Raw genomic sequence first — 23,867 nt, 5'->3', positions numbered from 1 at the left:
AACAGCTTGCTGGCTTCCTTTTTAGAGTCCAAAACAAATACGTTGAGATCCTAGCTAAGATTCTGCTAGATTTTGTCATTTTGCCTTTGCTTCTCTGCCTGGACCTAGATGCTGTACAGGGAAGCTAATGCACAATGAGATGCAAGGGTGTGAGTTTCCTCGTTGACTGCCCCCACTCTTGGTCACGGTGATGTCCTTCTGAAGGCAGGCAGGCCTGACTGTATATGTAGGCCTCGGGGAGGTGGAAGGTAGATGGTAAGGTATTCCCTGAGCCTCAAGCAGGGGTCAGTTCTTCTGACAAACGTTGTCAGCTTTTTTGAAACATTTGACCTCCTGATTGGCAAGCACCACATTTTTCTTTGGACCTGAGTTGGGTAACTGTGTAGCTTGACCTTGTTATCTTTGTGGACATCAATTTGGGGGACAGCTTGGCTCAAAATAATTTCCCCATTCACTGAGGATGTGTCCTTTTACAGGGACTGAGTCTCTGACATTCGTATCAGTGCTTAGGCGCCCTTAGGTAGGGCCCTGGCATATTGATCCAAAGGTAAGCATCTGATCTACCCCTGGCCTATTACTGCGCTTCCTAAGGAGTTTTTAACTGATGCTGGGGAGTGGGAGGCATTTTCTCCGCTGTGGGGAAAGGTGGAAGTTCTCAGAGCTCCCATTCTCAGGCCCTGCCATGTCAAAGGAGCTGTCTGCAGGAGCCAATCAATGTGACCCTCAGACAGAGCAGAGCAGAAGCACAGGGTGCTGCCAGCCTTTGAGTCCTTCCTCGGGTTTTCCCCATGTCCCAGCCGCAGCTCTGGGTTTCCTGTGGTTATATGAACCACTACTGGTCTAATACTTTTTTCCTTTTAGCCTAAGCTGGTTGGAGTTTGGTTTCTACGGCTTGCAATCAGGCCCTTTTTACATTCCGTATTTATTAATGTCTTCTAGAACTACTGTTTCTTTTGGGAAATGCCTTAATTAAGAGATTCATATAAAGAATCAAATAGCCTGCTACCACGATTGGGTGCACTTATGGTACGTTTGGAGTGTGTGTTCTCTTCTCATGTGATTACCATGCAAATTCCTACAAGGCCAGGAGGGACCTTATAGGTAGTTGTGGCTGCCTGGGTTTAATTACCCAGGGAATGGGTAGGCTTTCAGATAAGATATGAGAACTGAGAAATCAGACCTTAGATGATGTGTCTTTTGGGGCCTCGCTCTTTGGTGTCAGGACTTAAAGCAATCCTCAGTGGTGGTGGTGAGAGGGCCTTTGCCACGTGGAGTGTGGCCAGGGCCGTGAGCTTTCAACCATTTTTGATCAAGTCCTACATTAAGACGTTTTATTCATAGGATAACCAAGTACACACGCACACACACGTATATGCACGTATGTACACATGCATAAGTATTGTTTCATGAATTTCTTGATTATATTTGTATATGTGTATATATACATACATTTAATATATTTTTATATTTATATATTTAATATATGTACATATATACACAAAATTCACAAAATACTTAAAATTATGATATACAGTGCACTCCATTTTTATTGCTTTTCTGTAAAAACTGTTGCTAAAACTGATTTTAGAACTAATACAACGCTTTCACACTTCTAGATTTTAGGGCTCCTGTACACTCTTAAAATTTTGGTGAGGATACCAAACAGGTTTTGTTTGTGTGGGTTATATCTATTGATGTTTACTGTAATGGAAATGAAAAATGAGGTTTTTTTTAAACACAAGAATACACAAACTCATATCCTATTATCTGACAGAGCAATAGCATCATTGTACGTCCTTTAACCTCTGGAAAACTCCACTGTACACTTGTGAGAAGATGAAACAGGCAAATGATGTCTCACTATTATGATGAAGATAGTTTTGACCTCGTGAACTCCCTGAAAGGGTCTCAGCGACACCAGGGTGCCTGGACCACACTCTGAGAACTTCTGTAATACTAGGTTGTGACCGAGACTTTGAAAAACACTAACCTAGAAAAAGCCCAGGCTGACAAACTGAACCAAATAAATCCAATTAGCTAAATTTCATTCTCTGTGTTCCCCTCTTGTTCTTCCAGAGAAAAGAGGGTATTATGGTTAATTCCCCAACAATTTCACATCAGATAATTAATCTAAGCCAATCCGTGTCTGGCATTTCCCTAGCAAGTGGTGTGGGGCAGTCATATGTCCTAAGTTGGATCCATCAGACTGAAGAGAAGGGTTTAAATTCCACACTGAGGGAGAAGTTTTCTCTCTCTCTGGATGTGAACAATGAATGCTACTGGCAAAACAGTGTTTGCAATGCAATTGCAAACAGAGTGGGGAGATCCAAAAAAAAAAAAACAAAAAACCTGGGTGTTTGATGACACTGAGCAAATCATACCTGGGGCCTGGGGCTTCCTTTACCTCCAGTGGGCTTTGCAGTTCTGTAAGAAAACATATTTCCTTGTTGTTAGAGTTCGGGGTTTCTGTTCCTTGTACTAAAACGTCTATTTGTAACAGATTTTAGGGAAGTCTCGTTAAATAGTCCATCCTGGTCTCTGCTGGTTATAGAGTATTTCGAAGAATAAGTTGTGTGTGACCTTACTCAGCACAGAACCAGCAATTCATAGTCGGGGCAAGTAGTGACAGATCTATAGGATGAAGCCGATCAGGAGCTGGGGTTTCAAGCATTTCGTTGCCCCTTCCCTATGCATACCCTTTTATTAATAGCTTCGTGTCAAGAAAAGCTGTATTTTATCAATGCAGGCACTCTTTGTGGCCTCCCACTCATTCACTTTATAAACACCTATTCTTGTGATGCTGCTCAGATGTTGCCTCCTTACACACCCATTACAGCCTCCAGCATACTACATTGTGAGTATCTATCTACCCAACTAGACTGAGCTCCAGGAGGGCAGGGATTAGGTTCCATCCACCTTTGTACACCCTAGCACTCTTCATTGAATGGTAAGAAATAGGTTCACAATGGATGCTTGTTGAAAGAATAAATGAATGGTCATGAAACACGCTCTTGTAATGCAGGAGTCAGCAGACTACAGCCCATGGACCAAGTCTGGTTTTCCTATGCTCCATGAGCTAAGAGTGGTCTTCACATTTGTAAATGGCTGAGAAGAGTCAAAAGAAGAGTAATATTTTATAATACACGAGAATGATATGAAATTCAAATTTCAGTCTCCATAGCTAAAGTTTTGTTGGAACACATGCCTGCTCTTTCATTTACCTATTCTCTATACTTTGGTACTACAACGGCAGAGTTGAGTAGTTTGTGGGCACATGGCCCACAAAGATTAAAATATTTACTGATTTTCTTATAGAAAAAGTTTGCCATCCTCTGTTATGTTTCCTAATTTTTTTATACAGAGGTATGGTTTTTATTCTCATTTTTTAAATTTAATCTTTGTTTATCTTAGTCATATTGCCAAATAACACATGCAAGGTGAAGAAGCATTTGACAATTATTTGGTGATAGGAGATTAGTGGAGACGGTAAGGAACACTAAATTTAAAGAGAGAATGAAATATCCACTCTGAGATCTGAATTATACAAACTACTTAGAATCACTGATGAAATAAATATTTTAAGTGTCTAGCATCACTATTACTTAATTCTGCAGATTTGATCACATTAATATTTTAATATTTTTAAACTAACAAAAGCCCAATACATTGCCTAGTAGTTAAACCTCACTTAACGCAAGGGTTAGAAAACCTTATTCTAAATATTGCATTGATGTATTTTGTGTCAGAAATTAATGCATTGATGTATCAGAAAGTATTGGGTATCAGAAAATGATGTATTGATATATCAAAAAATATTTTATATCGGAGGCTGGCCCCGTGGCCGAGTGGTTAAGTTTGGTGCTCTGCTTCGGGGCAGCCCAGGATTTCGCTGGTTCGGATCCTGGGCATTGACATGGTACCGCTCATCAGGCCATGCTGAGGCGGCATCCCACATAATACAACCAGAGGCACTCACAACTAGAAAACACAATGATGTACCCGGGTGGGGGGGGGGGGGGGGGGGGCTTTGGGGAGAAGAAGAAGAAGAAAAAGAAGATTGGCAACAGATGTTAGCGCAGGTGTCAATCTTTGAAAAAAAATCCTTCATATCATATATACAAAATTATTCATACCGATTTTAAGCTATAATTGTGTAAGAACAATATACTCATATTTAGCAATAGTTATCGATATGGGGGAGATAAATGACTTTTTTTCTTCTTTCTTGTATTTTCCAATTTTTCTATATTTTGCTTTTTTATAATTACCAAAAGGGTTTTTAAGTACTGCATTACTTGACCAATTTAAAATAAAATTCCCTAATCCTTGTGAACTTGCTTCACGTGTACTTTCCTTCCTGCACACTCCAAGCGCTAGCTGATGTGGAAAGCACTGGACCTAAGGTTTAGGCACAAGAGCCAAGAATAAAATTAGAGGCAGAAGCAACTTTTCATGCAGGAAGGTCTGCTCCCGTTCTTGGGGGAAGGAAATACACGAAAGTCCTTGAAACGGAAAAAAAACAAGTTCACATGGTCAAACTAATTAAATAAAACAGTACTTAATTGCCCTGCGGAGCACACTCTCAGGGGCTGATGTGAGGGAATTATTTTAGCAACTCCCAAAAAAACATCACATACTTATATATTTTTTAAGTCCCTAAAGTAATATTAGAGAGGAAAGAGTTTCAGGTCATAATTTCAGTTTTCAGGGCAAAATCTGATTATCAGATTAATTTTTTAAAAGTCTAGAAATAGGCAAAGTAGATTTTTTTCTTCATCTTTCCCACTCTACCAAGCTCTCCAGGAAGGCACGTTATGAACCTTTTAAGATTTAATGTTTTCTATAACTCCTCTTTCAAGTAAACCAAGAACCTAAGAAAGGCAAATGTGAGAAATGTTCGTAACGCCAACCAACGCCTGGCAGCTATTTTTTATAAAGATAAATGTTAACTCATTGTGAAGTGCTGTTGTGTGCTGTTGGGATTGTTTAATAATAGCACTTGTGTGACATTAATTGCTGTTCTAAATAACTTACGGCGTGGATGCAGAAAAGGTAAGCTGTCAAACAGAACTGTGTGTGCCTGCTGTTATTCCTTGTGGCAAACTGCTAGCAGATCACCAACCCTATTTCCTCGTCTTCCTCGGCACACAGCTGTGTGATATTTTCCAGGCCCCTTTGTGTTTCTACGTGCCCACGGGACTGACCTCCGGCCAGTAGAACGTGGGTAGAGCGATGCATGCCTCTTTCCAGCCCTCACACCTGCAATGCTCCATTTTTCTTCTGCAGACTGATCGAAGAGGACTCTGAGGACCTAAGAGGCAGAAGAGGCCACAAGAGGGAAAGAAATCTTGCTGCTCGGAGGAGAGGCAGCTGACCAAGAACACCCACATTGGACTGTGGTAGGACCATTAGTCTGTCCTTTACACGCTCCTACTTTTAGGCAGGCGTTAATTATGTGCAAATGGCTAAATCTGCTCTGCCTGTAAGCAGAGAACATAAATCACTTGACCAGTTGCTCTGATTTAAGAATAACCTTGCCAAAGGGGGTCTTTCAAATTCATACCAGACTTCTCCCAACATTCAAAAGTACCACTGATGGGAAAATTGCTTTCCTCCTTATGTTTTCTTCATTAAATCAAGACATAGGTAGTGACATCTGCACTGCTAATTACCCACTGGGAAAGAAATATGATGACATGCTAGTTGTTTTGGAATAGCTCAAAATTTTTGGTTCAGATTTAATCTGGTCATTTGCAGATAAAGTAGGAAAGATCACACACGGCCCTAACATAGTTCTCAAACACTCTTTTACAGAAACATTTTTCCTTTATAATCTTAAGTCAAGAACAAATCTCTTAGCTCATTTTACAAAATCCCTTCTCATTAGGCAAGATGAACCTTCTTGAAGATCGGGGAAACTGACCTCAGAAATTGAACTGCTCTTATGGCTTAGACATATCTGGCAGTTCTTCTGGGGGTATGAAGACGGGCCAGTTAGAGTCTTCCACGAACTAACTCCTCAAAGACAACCAGAAATGAGTTTTGAGCAATGAGGTTACACCTGATCAGCTTCTTTGTTTCCTTGCGTGAAAGTCATTAATATTTGTTGATCCAAGCTGTTCAGTACTCTAAGCTCTGATCACTCACATCTTACCGTACCCAAACAAAAGATATAATAAAAGGAAGTCAAACTAGACAATAAGGAGATACCTCAGTCCAAAATGACATTAAATGTTTTTTTATTGAACAAAAAATGATAAAACATGGAAGTTGAATTCACTGAGCAAAAGCAGCTCACCAAGTGAAGCTGCTATACTTTGTGCTAAATAACCTTACGAACTGAGAGTATACAGAATACATAGAATATGTAAGTTACCTCAACAGCAAAGGAGAAGGTACAGATTATATTTGGGGAAGGTAAAATTTGGTCAAGTGACAAATTTAGTTGCTCAAAATTTCTAGCCCTTACCCACCTAAATTCAGTATGATTCCACATATGTGCATTCAGTTTGTGCATACTGAATTCCCATTTTAATGGAAGCTGCTTTTTGGAAGAAATTTTTTAAAAACTTTTCACATCTATTTGACGTGGCACTCAATTTTTAAAATTTTGTATTTGATCTATGTTTGTGTGTGTATATATTTACACACACTTTAAAAACCCCAAACCCTTGTTGATAAGTAGAGGAGTCATGCTGTTTTTTTTTTAAATTAATATTGGTGAATTTCAGTTATCATTTCTCCTGTGTGTCTAAGAAACTTTATATGTTCTCAATGCACCCACACAGACAGGTGGGTTGACAGCTATGTCAAAAATACTTTGTGAAAAGAGGGAGGTAGCTCATGCGAGTTGGCAACCTTTTGTCTATTGTTTCCTGTTGGAGCAGGCTGCCTCCCTTTGACATCTTACAGTCAAAGATGAAAGGAAAACTTTTTACTTTGAAGCCTAGTTAGCACAGTCGTACATTTACTATAATCCACCTTCAACTTGGTTTATTGGGCTTTCTAATGTAAGATGACAAATACTTTACACCCAATACACAGCATAAAAAAGTACTGAAGAAACATTTTATAGACAATACCTTGGTTGGTTTTTTTTTTTTTTTTTTCTTCGCATGTTGAACATCAGCTTCTATGGGATACATTTCCAGAATGGTTTTGTTACCACTTTATAAACACTCTAAGCCAAACAAACAGCACAAATAACATCAATTCATCTTTTTTCCGATATCTGTATCAATTACTGGAGGCTAATCCTAACATACACTACTTAAGGTGTGGGGAGGGGGGCAAAAGAAGAGAATCCATGACACATTGCAAAGATAGGACTACAGCATCTTAGTGGTAGGGATGATCTTAAGGTGCAGAAAGAGGGGACTCTCTAGAAGGTGATGGTGTGGTTTCTTCAGGTGGAAAAACCGTGAGTGTACAAGCTCGGATGCCGCCAAGGGACTCTGGGAGATCAAAAACCTTATGCCATTCATCTTTATCTGGATCATATTTCTGCACTATCTCTACCATACAACGATTATTCCAGGAATACCCACCAACCACGTAGATTTTATTTTCAAAGACAGCGACCCCAACATCACTCTGCCCTCTTAACATGGCAGCAATTGGGGTCCACTGGTCAAGGATAGGTGAGTAGTATTCACAGCTTAGGACATCATCATAATCACTCGTTCCTCTGAAGTGGTTGCCACCAATGACATAGAGCCTTTCTCCCACTGTACACATGCAATGCAGACCTCTGACGGTGGTCATCGGCGCCTTCTGGATCCATTTGTCAGTATCAGGGTCAAAGCACATGAGCTCCTTTTGGAAAGTGTCATGAGTAATTCCTCCTAAAGAATGAAAATAATAGGCATGAGGTAAACAGGTTATAAAAACGTAAAAGTAAATAAAAAGCTCTTTGTCATAGATAATTAACTTTTAGCCACATATTATGACATTTTATAGCTTATCAATAGTGTTCTTATAAATGCCTGCCTTCTATAAGTATTTTCACTGGATTAAAAGTGAGCAAAATAACATTTTCATCTTTTTTTTTTTTTTTTTTGCTTTTTCTCCCCAAATCCCCCCAGTACATAGCTGTATATTTTAGCTGTGGGTCCTTCTGGTTGTGAACTCAACCACTCGGCCACGGGGCCGGCCCCAACATTTTCATCTTAAAGAACAAAAATCTAGCTTATATTATTGCAATAACTTTCTCAAACAGAGACTCAGGGGATTTAAGAGGCTTTGCTAAATGAAAATATATTTTGGCTACTTTGAGAGTTGGGTCTACAGTAAATCTCAACTACAAAGCATCATTCTCTCGTACTGCGGGCACCCTCTGGGTGCTGAGCGCAGGGCTAGGGCACTCTAAATTCTAGATGCCCATTTCCTCACTTGCCAAATAAGAGTATCTCCTCTAGTTATCTCATTAGGATTGCAACTGCGAAATGAAATAAATCAAAATGCTTTGAAAAAGTTGAAAGTATTATGCAAATGTACAAGCTTATAATAATATTCAGAATTGTTTTTATAGAGTTTTTGACGGGTGGGGTGAGGGTGAGCAATGTCATGTGCTATCAGCATGGACATTTAAAAAGCTAAAGAATTAGAATGCTGAATAAATATGGAATTCTGTATGTGCAGCAATTTGTTGCTGATCTATTGAGGCCGCTTCATCTACAAAGTGTACTCGTAAAACACATATAAATCAGTCTTGACAATGAAAGTATCAGACTATATGTTCTGCAGATTAGGGAGAGAGCTGATTGTCAGCCGTATCATTCAAAGCTCTACTATCTGGTATCCAGATGGCCATCACTGGTTTTTTTCCTGCTTTTTAGTATTTCTGTACTTTACAGAATGTCCAGAAAGCAAAACAGTGTTCTTTGGTTTGAAAATCAGCTATGGTTTCTATCCTACTCTTGATTGGGTAGGTCATTTGTGCAATATATGCTAGTTATGCCAAAGCACCACTAGAATAATTCGGAGGTCATTTTTTCCCCAGAGGACTGGAGTTCTCATTGTAATGGCATAGCAGCTACACACATAAAATAGTAGACAGTGTAAATCATTGATTAGTGGAGCATATGATTTCCTGGAAGGTTCTTTCAATATAAGACCTCCCGTAGTTGCTCATAAATTTAACACCAGAAACCTGCCAATCACAAGCTATAGGCCTTTCACTGATCCTTCTTGATTACAGATTTGATAAGGCAGTGTTCAGAGACTCAGACAACAAACATCACCTTAACGTCTTTGTTCTCTAATAACCTAACTGCTGGCCTAGCACTGGCAGACCCTCAAAAGGGGAAAAAAACCATCAAAGGCAGACTGTGTCAGGGCCAAATGATAAGAACCTGCCTAACAAAGTAAAATTTCAATACCAGAGGTGAACATTACATTAAAATAAGACTCCTTTCTAAATTCTACAGAAGGATGATTTGAACACCACCAGTTTGAGAATGAAAGTTGTTAGTGGGACACTGTAAGCAAACCTCAAACATTCTGGAATTGTTTATTAGAAAAATACATGTGCATGTGGCCAAAATATAGGTAATCAACACGGAATTATTCATGCAATGATACTATAGTAGAATCTTATTATAATGCTAAGGATAAAGGAGACACCTATTACAGGTTGCACTAAATGAGAGGATGAATATTATTATGTGTTATATGTAGAGCTTATATGTTATATAATGATATATCTCCTCATAGAGTTTAGATAAATTTTAAACCAAAATGAATTAAGAATTGCTGTAGAAAATATGAATAGTGATTATTAGAGGACAGAATATGGGGACTGAAAGGCAAGATAGAGAAGTGGAATGTTTTCCAATTTCTTCTAAGTTAAGTATTTACAGCAGGATTAGTTTGCCACTAGTCTTATGAACCTATAGAATACCAAAGGCATTCAGATGTAAACGTACACACACATTGTATCTTCCAAAATCAACATAAATTATATTTTGATTATCCACTTTTCTGGATTATTTTTATCAACACTATATGGAAAGATGGCGACATAGTCAAAAGTTTATGTATTATATTAATTGCATTTGTATTATAATTGTTTACCTGAAATATACATTACTCCTCCATACACTGTTCCAGCATGGCCATAATGGGGCTCACTCATTTTGGCAACATAGGTCCACTCATTTGTTCTTGGATTGTAACATTCTACTGTAGCTGTTGTTAAAAAAAAAAAAAGGAAAGAAAGAATAGAGATGAAAATGATTTATAATTGCAAATGTAGCAATTTTTTTTTCCTTTTAGGTGGAACAATAATAATATCCAAATAACCGAAACATATTTATTACAAGCATACCTTGTTTTATTGTACTGCTTTACTGTGTTCCACAGATACTTTGTTTTTCACAAGACCCTCTACCAGCAAAAAAAGATTAGGACTTGCTGAAGGCTCAGAGGATGGTTAGCATTTTTTAGCAATAAAGTGTTTTTAAATTAAGGTAAGTATATTTTTTTAGACATAATGCTATCGCATACTTAATAGACGACAGTACAGTGTAAAGATAACTTTAATATGCACTGAGAAACCAAAAAATTCGTACACCTCGCTGTATTGCAATATTTGTTTTATTGCAGTGGTCAGGAACTGAACCCACAGTATCTCAGAGGTATGCCTGTATAGGTATGAGACATTCTTTGGGGGTCTCTTATATTAATTATTGAGATTATATTAATAATATGAACCATTAATACATGTTACATTAGACTAGGCTAGATAATATAATAATCTAACAGATTTCTGTCACTGCAGAAATCGCTAGGATTGCTTTTCTTCTAGTATCTTGTTATATCTTCATAATTTGTCATTTCTCCCATTTCTTTGCTTTAAAAATGTGGGAAGAAAAGATGAAAAAAATCACCAGGAAGAAAAAAAATTCAATTCTAGGTTGCCATGTTGATACGCCATATAGGAAAGAAGAGTTAATAGATATGAAGCAAAATCCTAAGTTGAGAATGAAGGTACGCCAGTGCTTGGCGTATATTCCGATGCCTATTGCTTTATTTCATACCCAGACTACAAAATAGACATTGACAATAATTTTTTTACATTTATACATTAAAGCAAAGAGTTTGTGCGTACCCAATACCATTGCAGCCAGTACTGCTCTTACTTGAAGATGACTGGCAGCACAAGATAAAGTTAAGGTTTTTATTAGGGGTACTTCCTCTCAGTAATAAATGCATCATCTTTAACACAAAGTACTTTGGAGAAGTGACCTCAACTTATTTAAATATCGATCTGTTATAACCTCAAGAATAACACAATGACAGATAGAAAGACAGATACAAAATGTGATCCTTTTTTAAAAGCCAGAAAGAAATAGGGCTGTTACGAGGACTCTGGCCAAAAGCACAAAGTCTAGATGGACTTGAAAAGTTTATACTATTTATTGCAGACACTGCCAGTTGCTAACCCATTTTCTTGTCTGCTCTAACCTTGCTTTTTTCTTACTAACAGAACCACAACACTGCTCAGGGAAGCACTATGCCAAACTCAAAATAAAATTCAAATTAGCTGGCGCCCTTAAGGCTGGAGTTGACCATATGATGTAGTTCTAGGAAATGAAATGAAAGCAGAAGCCTACTGAGCAGGGCTATTTGATGGAGCCACTGCAATAGGGTTTTGCTACTTGCAGCCAAATGCAATCTTAACCGATAAATCATCCTTTGAACAAGAATTTCCTATTAAAAAAATAATGTGAGAACAGACAAAACTAGAGAGAGAGATTAATTTTCTATTCTATTCAATAGTTTCACTTCATCAAATTCACTGTGAAGTACTTATATCTCCTCTAACAAAACACCTCTATTATACCACTTCTCATATCCTTTTACTCATTTCCTTTTCCACTTACTCTAGCTTTGAATTTTTAGTCTTATTTTAACGGCTTTTAGTATTCTCATTTTGATCTGCTCTCTTGTTAGTTCTGTTCATTGCTTCAGGCTTGGACCCTAACCAACTCTATTTCTTCTAAACCCTTCCACCAAGGAGCAAGATCCTGCAAAATCTTTCCCCCAAATAAAGGCTGTTTCCACAATTAATGACAAGCTAAAACTGCCACATACTCCAACACTGTTTTTGACTATTTCCAGTCACTGGATGTCCTCTTTGATGTGCATTTCCATTTGCCTTTAGCATGACTTTCACCTAATTGACAAGTAAAATCCTATGGAATGTACATCATGCTCTCTCTCTCTACACTTATAGAGGATCTGGTATATTGGTTGGTACTTGACATCAGCAAAGTCATGAATGGTAGGATTTTATCTGATAAAAGGAAGTAGTCTAATCACACATCCTATCAGTAAAAGGGTTTTAAAAGACTTCCAGAGGTCATCTTTTCTATCTATTTAAGGTCAAAGATAGGTTTTACTATACTTCTATGCTTTTCTTAGTGAAGAACTCTACCTTAAACTTTGAAATTTCTAGAGTGAACAGTCATTCCTGATGCCTAATTCAATGTGTTCTGATGCAGTTTCCTCTTATTCTTTTTATAGTGGAGATAGAAGTACAATGGCTATTCACTCTTTATGATTATTAAAACTTTCCTATGTAGAAAGACAATGCTGTTCTTCTGTCAGTAAGTTAGTCGCACGTTTTCCTAATAGGAGCTAATTACAAGAGTCCATCTATACTTTCTCATACAGGAGCCCCTAAGTGTAAGATGGCTATTAAGCACCAATAACATAATGACTATGTAATAGTTTGTCATCCCTAAACTTGTCTTCTTCCAGCTAAATAGTCCATCTCCTTTAGCTTTTCCCATTAATTTAATCTTTATTGTCAACCATTAGGCTTTCTCATGCAGAATCGTTGTTATTAGTAAAATCAATAGTATTTAGTTTTAAAATAGAATACATCTAATTAAAAAGTGTATAAACATGCCCTTATTTCTGTTCTCCATATTTACAAGGCAGCAAGATATAGGTTAGTGTCAACAATCTTGATGAGGGGGCAAGGGATGATACAAGACAAGGAGCTGGAGCCACGAAGCAGTGGCTCCATCATAGTCTATGAGAGGTGGGAATGGTAAGGAGGTAACTGAGAAAATCTAGGCAAGGGTCAGGCAAACCACAGCCCATAAGCCGAATCCAGTATGCTGCCTGCTTTTGTATGCCGCACAAGATAAAAACAAGAATGGTTTTTACATTTTAAAGAGTTGGGAAAAAAATCAAAGGAAGACTATTTTGTGACATATGAAATTAAAACTTCAGTATTCATATATAAAGCTTTATTGGATGACAGCCTCACCCATTTGTGTATAAATTGTCTATAGCTGCTTTTGCAATACAACAGCAGAGTCAATTAGTTGTGACAGAGATCGTATGGCCTGCAAAGCTGAAAATATTTACTTTCTGGCCCTTTCCAGAAGTTTGCTGACCCCTATTCTAGAGAATCATCTTTAGTAGTCTGGCGGCCTACTAATTAGAGACAGTGTCCAATTTAAGAATTACACTTAGGTTGGTTATTTCACATATCTCATCAGGGATTCTTATTTTCTCAGATGATTCCAGTGGAGTCCAGAATTGGTCCCAAGGGATGATGTGGACCTTACTTGTTCTTTGAGATTAGGAAAGAGATTAGGCCTGAAGAAAACCATCGGGACAATGATGGCTCCCAGAGACGGGGGATGGTCTCTAGAATCCTAGAGTGCCAGCTGGTGATGTGTTGCTTAATGAAGAAAACTCCAAATCCATTAAAGGAGATGGAGGCATTTGAGGAATTTCAGTCATTTCATTGTACATTTATTTGGAAAAAACTAACACATTTTCCATAAGTTATTTCATTATCTGAAAGCTTGACTTATTACTGTTTAACTGAAGTGAGAGATATCTGAGCCATCGTATTTCTCTTCAATATACAAAACCTCAATGGAAGATCGATTTCTCATATGACATAATTTTGAAAGATGCCAGAAATAACTGACTCCTTTTTCACTTAAGTGACAGCTACTCTAAGCTTCCCCTAGTTTCCCATTGTACCGGTGTCAAAGGAAAGCAGCGTCTCTAAGGAATTATATTTCAGCAGTAAGCCAGGCTCACACACACATAAGTAGTATCTTTTTGATGTGGTATGGACAGAGGTCCATACACTCCATGAAAGGATTTTAAAAGGCCAAACGCATTAAAGTGACCTAAAATGCCTTGCAAATGCTGCCACTGTTTTCTTTTCATAATTATATACAGGTCATGTTTATTGTGTGTATGACGAATAAACGACGTACTGGTACTAATGAACCTATTAAATTGTTAAATGACTGTCATGTCAATCCCCTTTTCCTGCCACCCATTCCTACCCTATGTCAACGTCATCAATTAAGAGGGGAATGTTAAGTTATTACAGCAGATGTTCGTGGTGGTGGGGGGGAGGCGTCCATAAAAAAAAATGCTTGTGAGGCAGGACAAATGTTAAAAACCCAGCCTCTGGTTGGAACATTCAGAAACAGAGGCAGGAGTTTCTTTAGAACCAAAGTCTGCTACTCTGCAAAAATAATGGGCCCAAGAAAATTGTAAAGGGCAAATGACACATCTACTTTTTTAATTTATGCTAAGAGAAACAATATCAAATAGAATTCAGAAGAACTCATTGATATTATTCTTTTGGGAGGTAATCAGGGCACGTTGCATCAGGTTCGGTCACCTCGATAACAAAATGTGACAAGATGGGATAATCTACTTCTTGTTGCCACTTGGGTATAAAATAGAAGGAACTCAAAGTGGGCAGGGTGGGTGAGGAAAAACATGAAGCCTCTTGCTTCTTGGTTTCATGTAATGACTTTTTTTGGCCTGAAGGTTCTCCTGGAATCAAAACTCTCTATATGAACACCCTTAAGTCAATCTCTTGATTTTTTTTAAACTTCCAATATAGTATAAGAGCTGAGAGCAGTTCTTTTTGTTTCCAATAAATAGGTTATTCTCAAATCCATTAAACTACCCGTTATTTCTTAGGATACTGACAAAAAAGATTCTGATAATTACTCTGAATTTATCCAAAGCCCATGCCAATATTCCCTAGCATTATGGAGCCTGGAATACTGGTCAATCACAAGGACTCTATAACAGAGAATAAAAGAAGAGGGGTGAAAAAAAGGCCAAACCGTGATGGTGATAACAGATATGTAAGGCATGACACAAAATGAGGTCTTCCTGACTTCCTTTTTGGACAGCTATCTTATTCTAATTTTCTCTAAAATAACAGAAGTACACCTTCTGGTGTTAATTTATGCAGCCAAAGTATTGCTATGTTAACTGTACTTGTGACCAATCTTAGATTAAGAGGACAAAAAAGTGACCATCACATAAAGTTTACCAGATCAGTTTACAGTGAAGAAAACTGGTAGTTCACCAAGAGAGAATGATCATTAAAATGAAAACAGCCATGCAGCGCTTAATGACAGGGATACATTCTGAGAAATGCATCACTAGGTGATTTTGTCGTCGTGTGAATATCATAGAGTGTACTGAAGGGGAACAGAATTTGCCACCCCAAAATGTGTCTCTTCAACATGAAGATTATTTTAGGCTGATTATTTTTAAAAAGCAAAAGACTGAGAAAGTTTGTTATCCACTACCCCAACTGCCTAAAAGAATCCCGACCAAAAAACCTGTCTCGGAAAGTAAGCTGCCCTGTTAGCATAACGAGCTAGGTGGTGAACAGGGAGGAACCTAGAGAAGCCTGTGTGTTGGGCTCCCCTCTGTGTTCTTCTGTTTCTGTGTGGTAATGCAAACACTTGTTTTCCAAATGTCTGCTCCTTTTTACCTACCTGTGAATTGCCTTCCCTCCCTTTGAAGTCCCTGACTCTCCCTACTGCCAACATTTTCTTTTGCCTTTAGCTGAAGCGGGTATTTAAGGTGAGGGGTTTGGCCATTCTGGTGAGTTACTCAGTTTTCCTGGGTTTCTCCCATGTATGCATGTTATTAAACTTTTGTTTGCTTTTTTCCTGTTATTCTGTCTCATGTCAGTTTAAGTCTTAGACCAGCCAGAAGGACCTAGAAGGGTAGAGGAAAGTTGCTTCCTCCCCTACAGTACTTACACAAACCTGGACGGTATAGCTTATTACACCTACTACACCCAGGCTATAGGCACTAATCTTATGGGACCACTGTCATGTATGCGGTCCATCGTTGACCGAAACATCGTTACTCGGCACATGACTGTAGTCACAGATCATAATATTCACAGTAAATAAACTTTGGGTAATAGACAATTTTGCACATTTAATTGATAAGGAAAATTATTTTCCTTTGTAGCCTCTGATAGGTAACAGATCATGTAAAAGAAGAAACCACAAAAGTCAGTGCTCTGTAAGGAATGACTTTAACCTCCTTCGTAAAATACTGTGCGGGCTTTTAAAAATGCAAAATGAGGAAATACGCCAAACTTCTGTCCAAGATTCTATTAGAATTTAAATTAGCAGAATACACTCTGTATTTGAACCTTCAAGACGAAAACCATACATACTGCACAAATAAAATATTCTGCAACATAACGATGTATTTATAAGATAATTTGTACCCCAGCCAACAATATATGCCCGGATAAGGCATACAGTTTGTCTCTGATATTTTCTAAGAAAAATAGTTTAAAATGAGACCCTAGTGACATTTTTTTGCCTTTAACTTTACAGAACTGCGTATTTTATGATTTAATAAGAATTTCGGGGTAAAGAAATTAGTCTCTATGCTTAACATAAATGTACACACTTACGCAGTTCACCAGCTGCGTTTCGCCCACCGACTGCATACAGATATCCTTTGAGGGCACTTAGGTGGAAGAAGGTGCGCTTTTCATTCAAAGATGCAACTTGCATCCATTTATTATATCGAGGATCAAATCTGAAGACAGTATCGACTGCCGTTTTTCCTTTTGTGTCATAATTACTCTGTCCACCAACGACATAGAGGAAATTTCCAATGACGGCAATGCCATGCTGGTACCTTGGGGCATCCATGGGGGCTAACGATTTCCATTCGTGGGCCTTTTCATCATACATGCGCAATTCCTTGCTGACAACCAGCTGCTGCCTCAGCACTCCTCCTAATGTAACCAAGTGAGTGGTGTCAGACCGAATGGCAGTCCTGTCTGACTGCATAACTGGCTGCATATATGGCATCATTTGGTAGTTGCTGGCTTCCAAAAGGAGATTCACACAAGTATTGTCAGTTCTCATGAAATCCACGGTTTGCACGTAATTAATGAGCTCCTGTGGTGTCATCAGTGGAAATCGTATGTTCTTCATTAACTTGGCAGCAAAGTCCATCCGAGGCTCTTCTAGGCGTAGCCAGCGACAGGTAGCCTTAAAGAGCTCAAGTTCAGTGCAATGTTTAAGGCTATTACTGGAAAGCACAAAGGCAAGACGTTCGAAAGGGAGTTTCAAGAACTCCCCGGTGCTGAGCAACGCAGGAAAATTCTTCAAGACGAAACTGTTAACATATTTATCCACTTCTGTCAGATTGTAGGTGTTGGCAATCCGCCCAACTTCGACACAGTTGTCTAAAGTGACCTATTAAGCCAATAAAACAAAATTAAAACACAACTACTTTCATGACACTCACATCTGGATAACATAAATACCTGTTCTAGAATAAGAGCCAATTATACTTTTTACTGCCCATATAGATGCAAATAAAGATTCTTATCTAAATACATTAATGATCTAAAGAGAATTCACAAACCCCCTTTACCTAATCCAGTAGAAAGGTGACTAAAAGAAAATGATCATTCAAAGTCAGTGGGTTAGAAGTTACTCTAAGAAACAGTAATAATAACTTGACTACGGCCAAAATAATTACCTTTCTCTCCTCAAAAATATGTCTCCACTCCCTCCCCCAATACTAATAGAATTCCGGCCAGATGGAAATTTTGGATAAATAGAAGGTTATTTTATCTCAATCCACTTTTCAGTTACGATTCTTAAAGTTACCTCGGCCAGCATATCCGCTGACAGAAAAGCTTACACCAGATCCCTAGATTTCTCTTTCATGTAAACAGACATCATTCATCACTATGATTCCTTTTGAGTCCTTGAAAGTCATTGCTTATAGTGAAGATAATTTAATAGGATAATTCCTAGGGTGAAGTTATTTTCCACATTATTTATCTGGAAATATAAGCAAGGGAATCACTTTCTTGAGGGTTGAAACGGATGTGTCTACATCAAATTACTCGTGTAGTTTAGTTTCTGGTATGTATGATGACGGCTTGCAATGAAGTCTTCCTTAGCCACTCCTTTACTCTCAGCGTGTTCTAGCTTTGCCTGGAGTCAAAATGAGCCCAGAAAAATTTCCCCAGCACAGAGCAAAATATACCAAAAATGGAAACCAAGAAAAGGAGAGAAGCTATGGAGAGGCCCCTCTTCAGAAGGAAGTCTTTTCAATGCTCTAATAACTGACTGGTCAAAAGTGGAAATAGGAAAATCATATCACCAAATGTCATGCAAGGAAGAATACACAAAAACAAGCCTACCATACAAGTGTGTGTGTGTGGGTGTGTGTATACAAACACAGAGACAGGTCACAAGCAAAGGACTCAAATGTTTTTTCTTTATTTTGTCAGAGTGTGTGTTCACAAATGTCACATAAACCTTATTGACGCAAATGTATTGTTAACAGATTGGCAGATGGTTAAGAGAAAACTGGCTAATCCTTCTACTATCCTTTTATTTAAAAGCTGAAAGGAGACAAAAATCATTACTCCTCTGCATAAAATAACAGCTCAGTGAAGCTATAATACCATGGAAAGCTCGAAGGTTAGCATGCACACACACAGCTATTTTCATAGGTCTAGTAGTCAAGAAGAATTTGAACTCTTTAAGCACCTGATTTGCTTTACAAAAATCATCAAAAGATTTTAAATATTTATTATACTTAATAGCTATATATTTTAAAAAAGCCTAACACAAATTGTAGCACAAAAGAACTAGGAAAAATAAATTAACAAATTATGGGCCTTTTGAAAATACACAGTTTAACACTGTTCAATACCTTGGATTTTTAATGTGGTGAATAAAAGTACATTTTAATACAATTTTAGGAGGGGCAGGTTGGTGTCTCATAAAATTTGAAGTTATGCAAATGAAGTTACAGTCAATACCTAATTGCTCCAATCACCCTGGGTGGAAGGGACTCCTATCTGGGGTGAAGGATGCACTTTCTGAGCTAAGACATAGTCCTTCCCCAGAGCAGGCTAATTTTCCCTTTTGAATATGTTTGCTAGTATAGATAAGCAAAAGTTGAGGACAACACAAATATAATTCCTAAGTATGCAGATTCTCATCATTATTGATATGATTAAAAATAAAAACAACAAGGAATGGGTACTTTAAATGGGCAAAATGATACCATCAGTTGTTAGTCACCAAATTTAAATCTAAATTTACAGCATATAAAATAAGCCAAGATTAAAGATTAGAAACCAAACTGTATAATTTAGCTCATGTATAACAGCTACATACATAACAAAGGTTAAATACTATGATTATCAGCAATATGAAAATTAAAGATGCCATGATAGTTACAACTAAAAGTAGAATACCAGTGGAATTAACATAGCAAATTGCTAGAATTTTATTAGTTTTCAAATGAGACTCAGATAAGAAAAATATGGAATAGGAAATGAATTTTTATGAAGTACATTTAATCAAAGCTAAAAAATTAATTGTAGACTATAGGGATTATAGCAGCAAAGTCTAGAATAACAGGAAACAATATAAGCAGATCAAAAATGATGGAATAATGGTAAACAATTTTTGGAAAAATACAGGATTTTTCAATTATGGTTCACTTCAATCCATTCTCAGTCATGACTCTTAAAAGTGCTTCACCTAGCAGATCCCCCAAATTTAGCCTTACACTTTAGAAAGTGTTAAATAATGCATATGAGCAATAACATAACACAGAATGCAATTTCTGTAAATAATAAAATACATTACATTTTGAAAATATTAAATCTGAATTTAAAGCTTATTTAAAAACAAAACGAACACAACTCGTAAGTAGAAAGAACTCCAGTTTCATCTGAACATATAACCTGGCCAAAATTCCAAAGAGGAGTTATTACGGAAGTTAATGCAAATAATTCTATTAGTGTTTTAAAGGACAGAAAAGAAAAAAGGGCGAAATTTCTCAACCACTTATGAGAACCAATAAAATAGTTTTTAAAATAATTAAGTGTACATTTAGTTTCTTTGATATAAATTACTATAAATAATTCTATTACAATCAAACAGCCTTCATGGTTATCCTAAAGGCAGTTCCAAGCATCATAATTTTCAGTGGTATTCTCATTACCAGACTGGTACTCACTGCTGCTTTAGGAAATCGTTCAAATCACACCCGATGCACGCAAACACTGTCATTAACATAATTTGATATTTTAATGACAGGTTTCAACAGAAATCTGTGATGTTATCTTGTTGAAGATCAGTGTCTTATGCAAATAAATTCCCATTTAGGAAAAAAAAACAAAAGCAAATGAGTATCTGTTTTTGTACTCTTAAGGGAAATGCTGGCAAATTTGGGGGGACTCCTCAGACATTTAACGTACCAAATTCTTCTTGGTACTATCTAGTTTATTAAAATGACAGCCTGTCTTCAAGCACAACCAATGCAGAGAGAGAAAGCACGTCCAGAGAAAAAGACTGGGAAAAAAAACAAACAAGCAACTTTGGTGGCAGAGGATATAACAGGCATCTTCTCCGGGGCCTCCTTCCGCAAGTATGAACATCACAGGGCATGAGGGAAGGGATCTTTTGGTAAAAAGAACAAAGCGATGATTAAAAAACAAAAACCTTTCCCTCTGAGTCTGTCTCTCTTCAGATTCTAAATACCATTTGAGGTAAATGCTGATGGTGTCTCCAGCTTGGAGAATCCAATTCTCCTATTCCTTTGCACTGTGAATGCACTTCCCTTATTGGATGCAATATTAGATATTAGAATAGTCTCTGAAGGGATGAATTGGTTTGAGCCCAGGCTGGGCCTCATCTTCACCTACAGAGGCCCCAGATGGCAGACGGGCAAGAATAAGGTGGTTAAAGTTAATAGGTAGGGACGATATTTAGAGTATTTAACAACCAGCACAGTCTGGGTGCCAACTAACCAGAATAGATGCTCAACCACAAACAAACAGAATCTGGGTACTTCTTGCTAAGTATCAGCCTTGGCAATAAGGAAGTCAACGTTGCTTTGGTGGGGAGGGAAACAGTTTTGATTCATTGTAAAATTATCTATACAATTTTTTTTCTAATTTGCACTGAACTTCCTCAAAGGCAAAAGAATTATCAAACAGACATGTTTTGTAATTTTTATGAATAAATCTAATTTAGATTAAACAAGGAATATGAAACGTATGTATTATACAGGAAATCCTTACACAGAAGAATGTTCCCAAAGCTTGCTGCCCATATCATCACCTAATAGCAAAAGAAACTCTCTTTGCCAATAACTTCTGATTCCCTCCATTTCTCCCTGAGAGAACTTGCCCTTTGCCTCTCTCCCGCAAATGCACCTCCTTTGTTTTCCACCATCTCCAACTCTTCATTACCCTCAGTCACCTCAATAAAATTTCTCTACATTTCATATTGAGCTGCCCACCCTGGTCAGTGGCAATAAATGTACAGGTGGAACCAATGATACATCTAAATCAAGGAAAAAAGTAAACACAACTTTAAAAAAATGAATGTAAAGAAAGAGTGTCACCAAGTCTAAAGCAAAACGGCATCATCGTCCTCTGATTAAATATGCTTTTATAATAAAAATAAAATGGTTTCGTGCTCACTTTCATTCTGTTTTTTTATTCTCTATAATTGTATGTTTAAATTGTAATATTTCCAGTTCAATTACAAACGTCCTATTTCAGCAACCTTACATTAAATTGGGTTTTGCGGAGCAGCCTGTAATCCACCATAACAGCAATTCTGTGGGGCAAATGCTAGATGTTACAAATTCCAAATAGCAAACAAATAATAAACAAAGAATTTAACTAAAGCCTGTTTGTAAATCAGGAACGGCTGCGTGGTATTTAGCATGCTCTAGTTATGCGATGTTACAAGGACAGAAACCAATGTAATTTTTATAGGTAAATAACTAAACAAAGGTCATTTTCTATTATCTCCATGATAGATGAAAGTAAATGATTTTAGTTTTACAGTAAATTTTACCTACTCTGCTTTATATCCTTCCCTGTCATCCTTTTTTATCCATTTCACAGTCCTCCTTTTTATAACTACCAAGAAAATAACACAGCAAGAACAAGAGCATGGGATCCCATAAACTAGAATACTAACTACGACTCTAAGAGAAGAATATTACTGCAAAGGATGGCAAAATAAGGAGTGGAGTGGTTCTAGTTCTATAGAGCCCGACGCTGTGTTATAGAAAACTGATGCCTCTAGCCCACCAAAGGCAGGTGTGGCTTTATTATCGTATTTAAAGTTACCATTCAAAACTAATATATAAATGCCTTGCGAACGATTTGCTGAGTCACGTTTTCTGTACCACTGCTCCTCTTCACCCACACAAAGACTAAGAATGGAATAGAATACCATTGTACTAGAAGCTATTTTTTCTTTCTAAAAGCTCAAATCCAAGTAGCGTTTTGGTTATGTGAACTATAATCGCACTGCATCATTGAAAACATAAACCTATTTCCTCAAAATTTTGGTTTACGCACACAGTCATGAGATTGTTATATTTAAAAATTATCTATGATAACTTAGCTTGTGGGAGAACTAAAAACAAATCTACCTTTGAAAAACATTTCTATTATCTTGAAACTTTCAGTCCTCCTAGGTAGAAAAGGCGCCCGGAGCTGCTGTCCCATCTGACTCACTCTAGTGCTGAGAAGGAAAGGGGAAACAGAGTGAGGCTGAACATTTAAGAGATGGAAAGAAGGACAAAGGAAAAGGTGGATTTTACACAATCCTTAAACTAATCATCTACCAACTTTTCTCAAAAATTACCACGGATTCCAAGAGGGAAGATTTCCAATGTACAATCACACAGACATATCCTAAGCAAACAGGATGAAAGAAAAGGAAACAGAATGGCGCTAAGAGGTATCTCCTCAAAGCTCGGAGGCAAGAAAGTTCTAAAACAGAGAGACGGGAAAAGACTCTACCACAAGTTAAGCTTTGTCAGGGACAAGCCTCTTCTCCATTAGCATTGGGTTTTAGAATGTCTGCAGAGGACACTAGGAATGAAGACTATCATCTTTAAGACAATAAAATGTTTATAAAAATGAAGCAATTTCCAGAGGGCTAAAACATACATCCATTTCAAACAGGTTGAGGCGCCAACATTCTAATTATAGAAAATTTGTCAACATTGCAAAATCACTGTGATATCATCTTTAAACAAACTTGCTTTAAGTAGAGTTATCTAGAACAAAATGATTTTCTAATACTGTTATTTTGACAATTACATACTTTTATAACTTACTAAATTGTGTCTTATCCAGTTTGGTCCTTTTCTTTCAGGTAAAGGAATTGATCACAGCCAACATCTAAAGTTACAAGTACTTAACTTTGGTATTAGAGAATAGGTCAACAACAGCTATTGTTAATGATTAGTTCCAAAGCAATGACACTACCTCGTTTGGCTCAGACAACCAAGTGTTGCTAAGATCAGTGCAAAGCAATATTAAGAGTTTATAAATGTAAGCATTAAGTGTTGTTACTAAATTAATTATTGGACTTGAGACATTTTAAAAAATACATTCAATATAATTCATTTTTCCTTAAGATGATGTTGTTATACGATATTAACGGCACAAAACTACAGAAAAGATGCTTATAGTTCTTGAGGGGAAGGGCCTTGTGTGATTAAATTCAAATGAAATT

At 37.4% G+C, this 23,867-nt stretch overlaps 1 protein-coding gene across 3 annotated transcripts in view; it reads right to left on the bottom strand.

Annotated features, from left to right (window-relative positions):
- Positions 1 to 6,222: 6,222 nt before the first annotated feature.
- KLHL13 (kelch like family member 13) overlaps positions 6,223 to 23,867 on the bottom strand; it is a 183,894-nt gene continuing 166,249 nt past the window's right edge. For all 3 annotated transcript variants that reach the window (XM_046672638.1, XM_046672640.1, XM_046672639.1), the window contains 3 exons: positions 16,739 to 17,534; positions 10,075 to 10,188; positions 6,223 to 7,844 (listed from right to left, as the gene is read on the bottom strand). In XM_046672638.1, the coding sequence (XP_046528594.1) occupies positions 7,357 to 7,844; positions 10,075 to 10,188; positions 16,739 to 17,534 (1,398 nt within the window). In that variant the 3' untranslated portion in view covers positions 6,223 to 7,356. The remainder of the gene's footprint in view (positions 7,845 to 10,074; positions 10,189 to 16,738; positions 17,535 to 23,867) is intronic.

Source organism: Equus quagga, chromosome 10 (genome assembly GCF_021613505.1).
Source record: "Equus quagga isolate Etosha38 chromosome 10, UCLA_HA_Equagga_1.0, whole genome shotgun sequence".
NCBI classification, from domain to species: domain Eukaryota; kingdom Metazoa; phylum Chordata; class Mammalia; order Perissodactyla; family Equidae; genus Equus; species Equus quagga.
The sequence above is the reverse complement of the archived record's forward strand: the minus strand, read 5'-3'. Positions and strand labels throughout refer to the sequence as shown.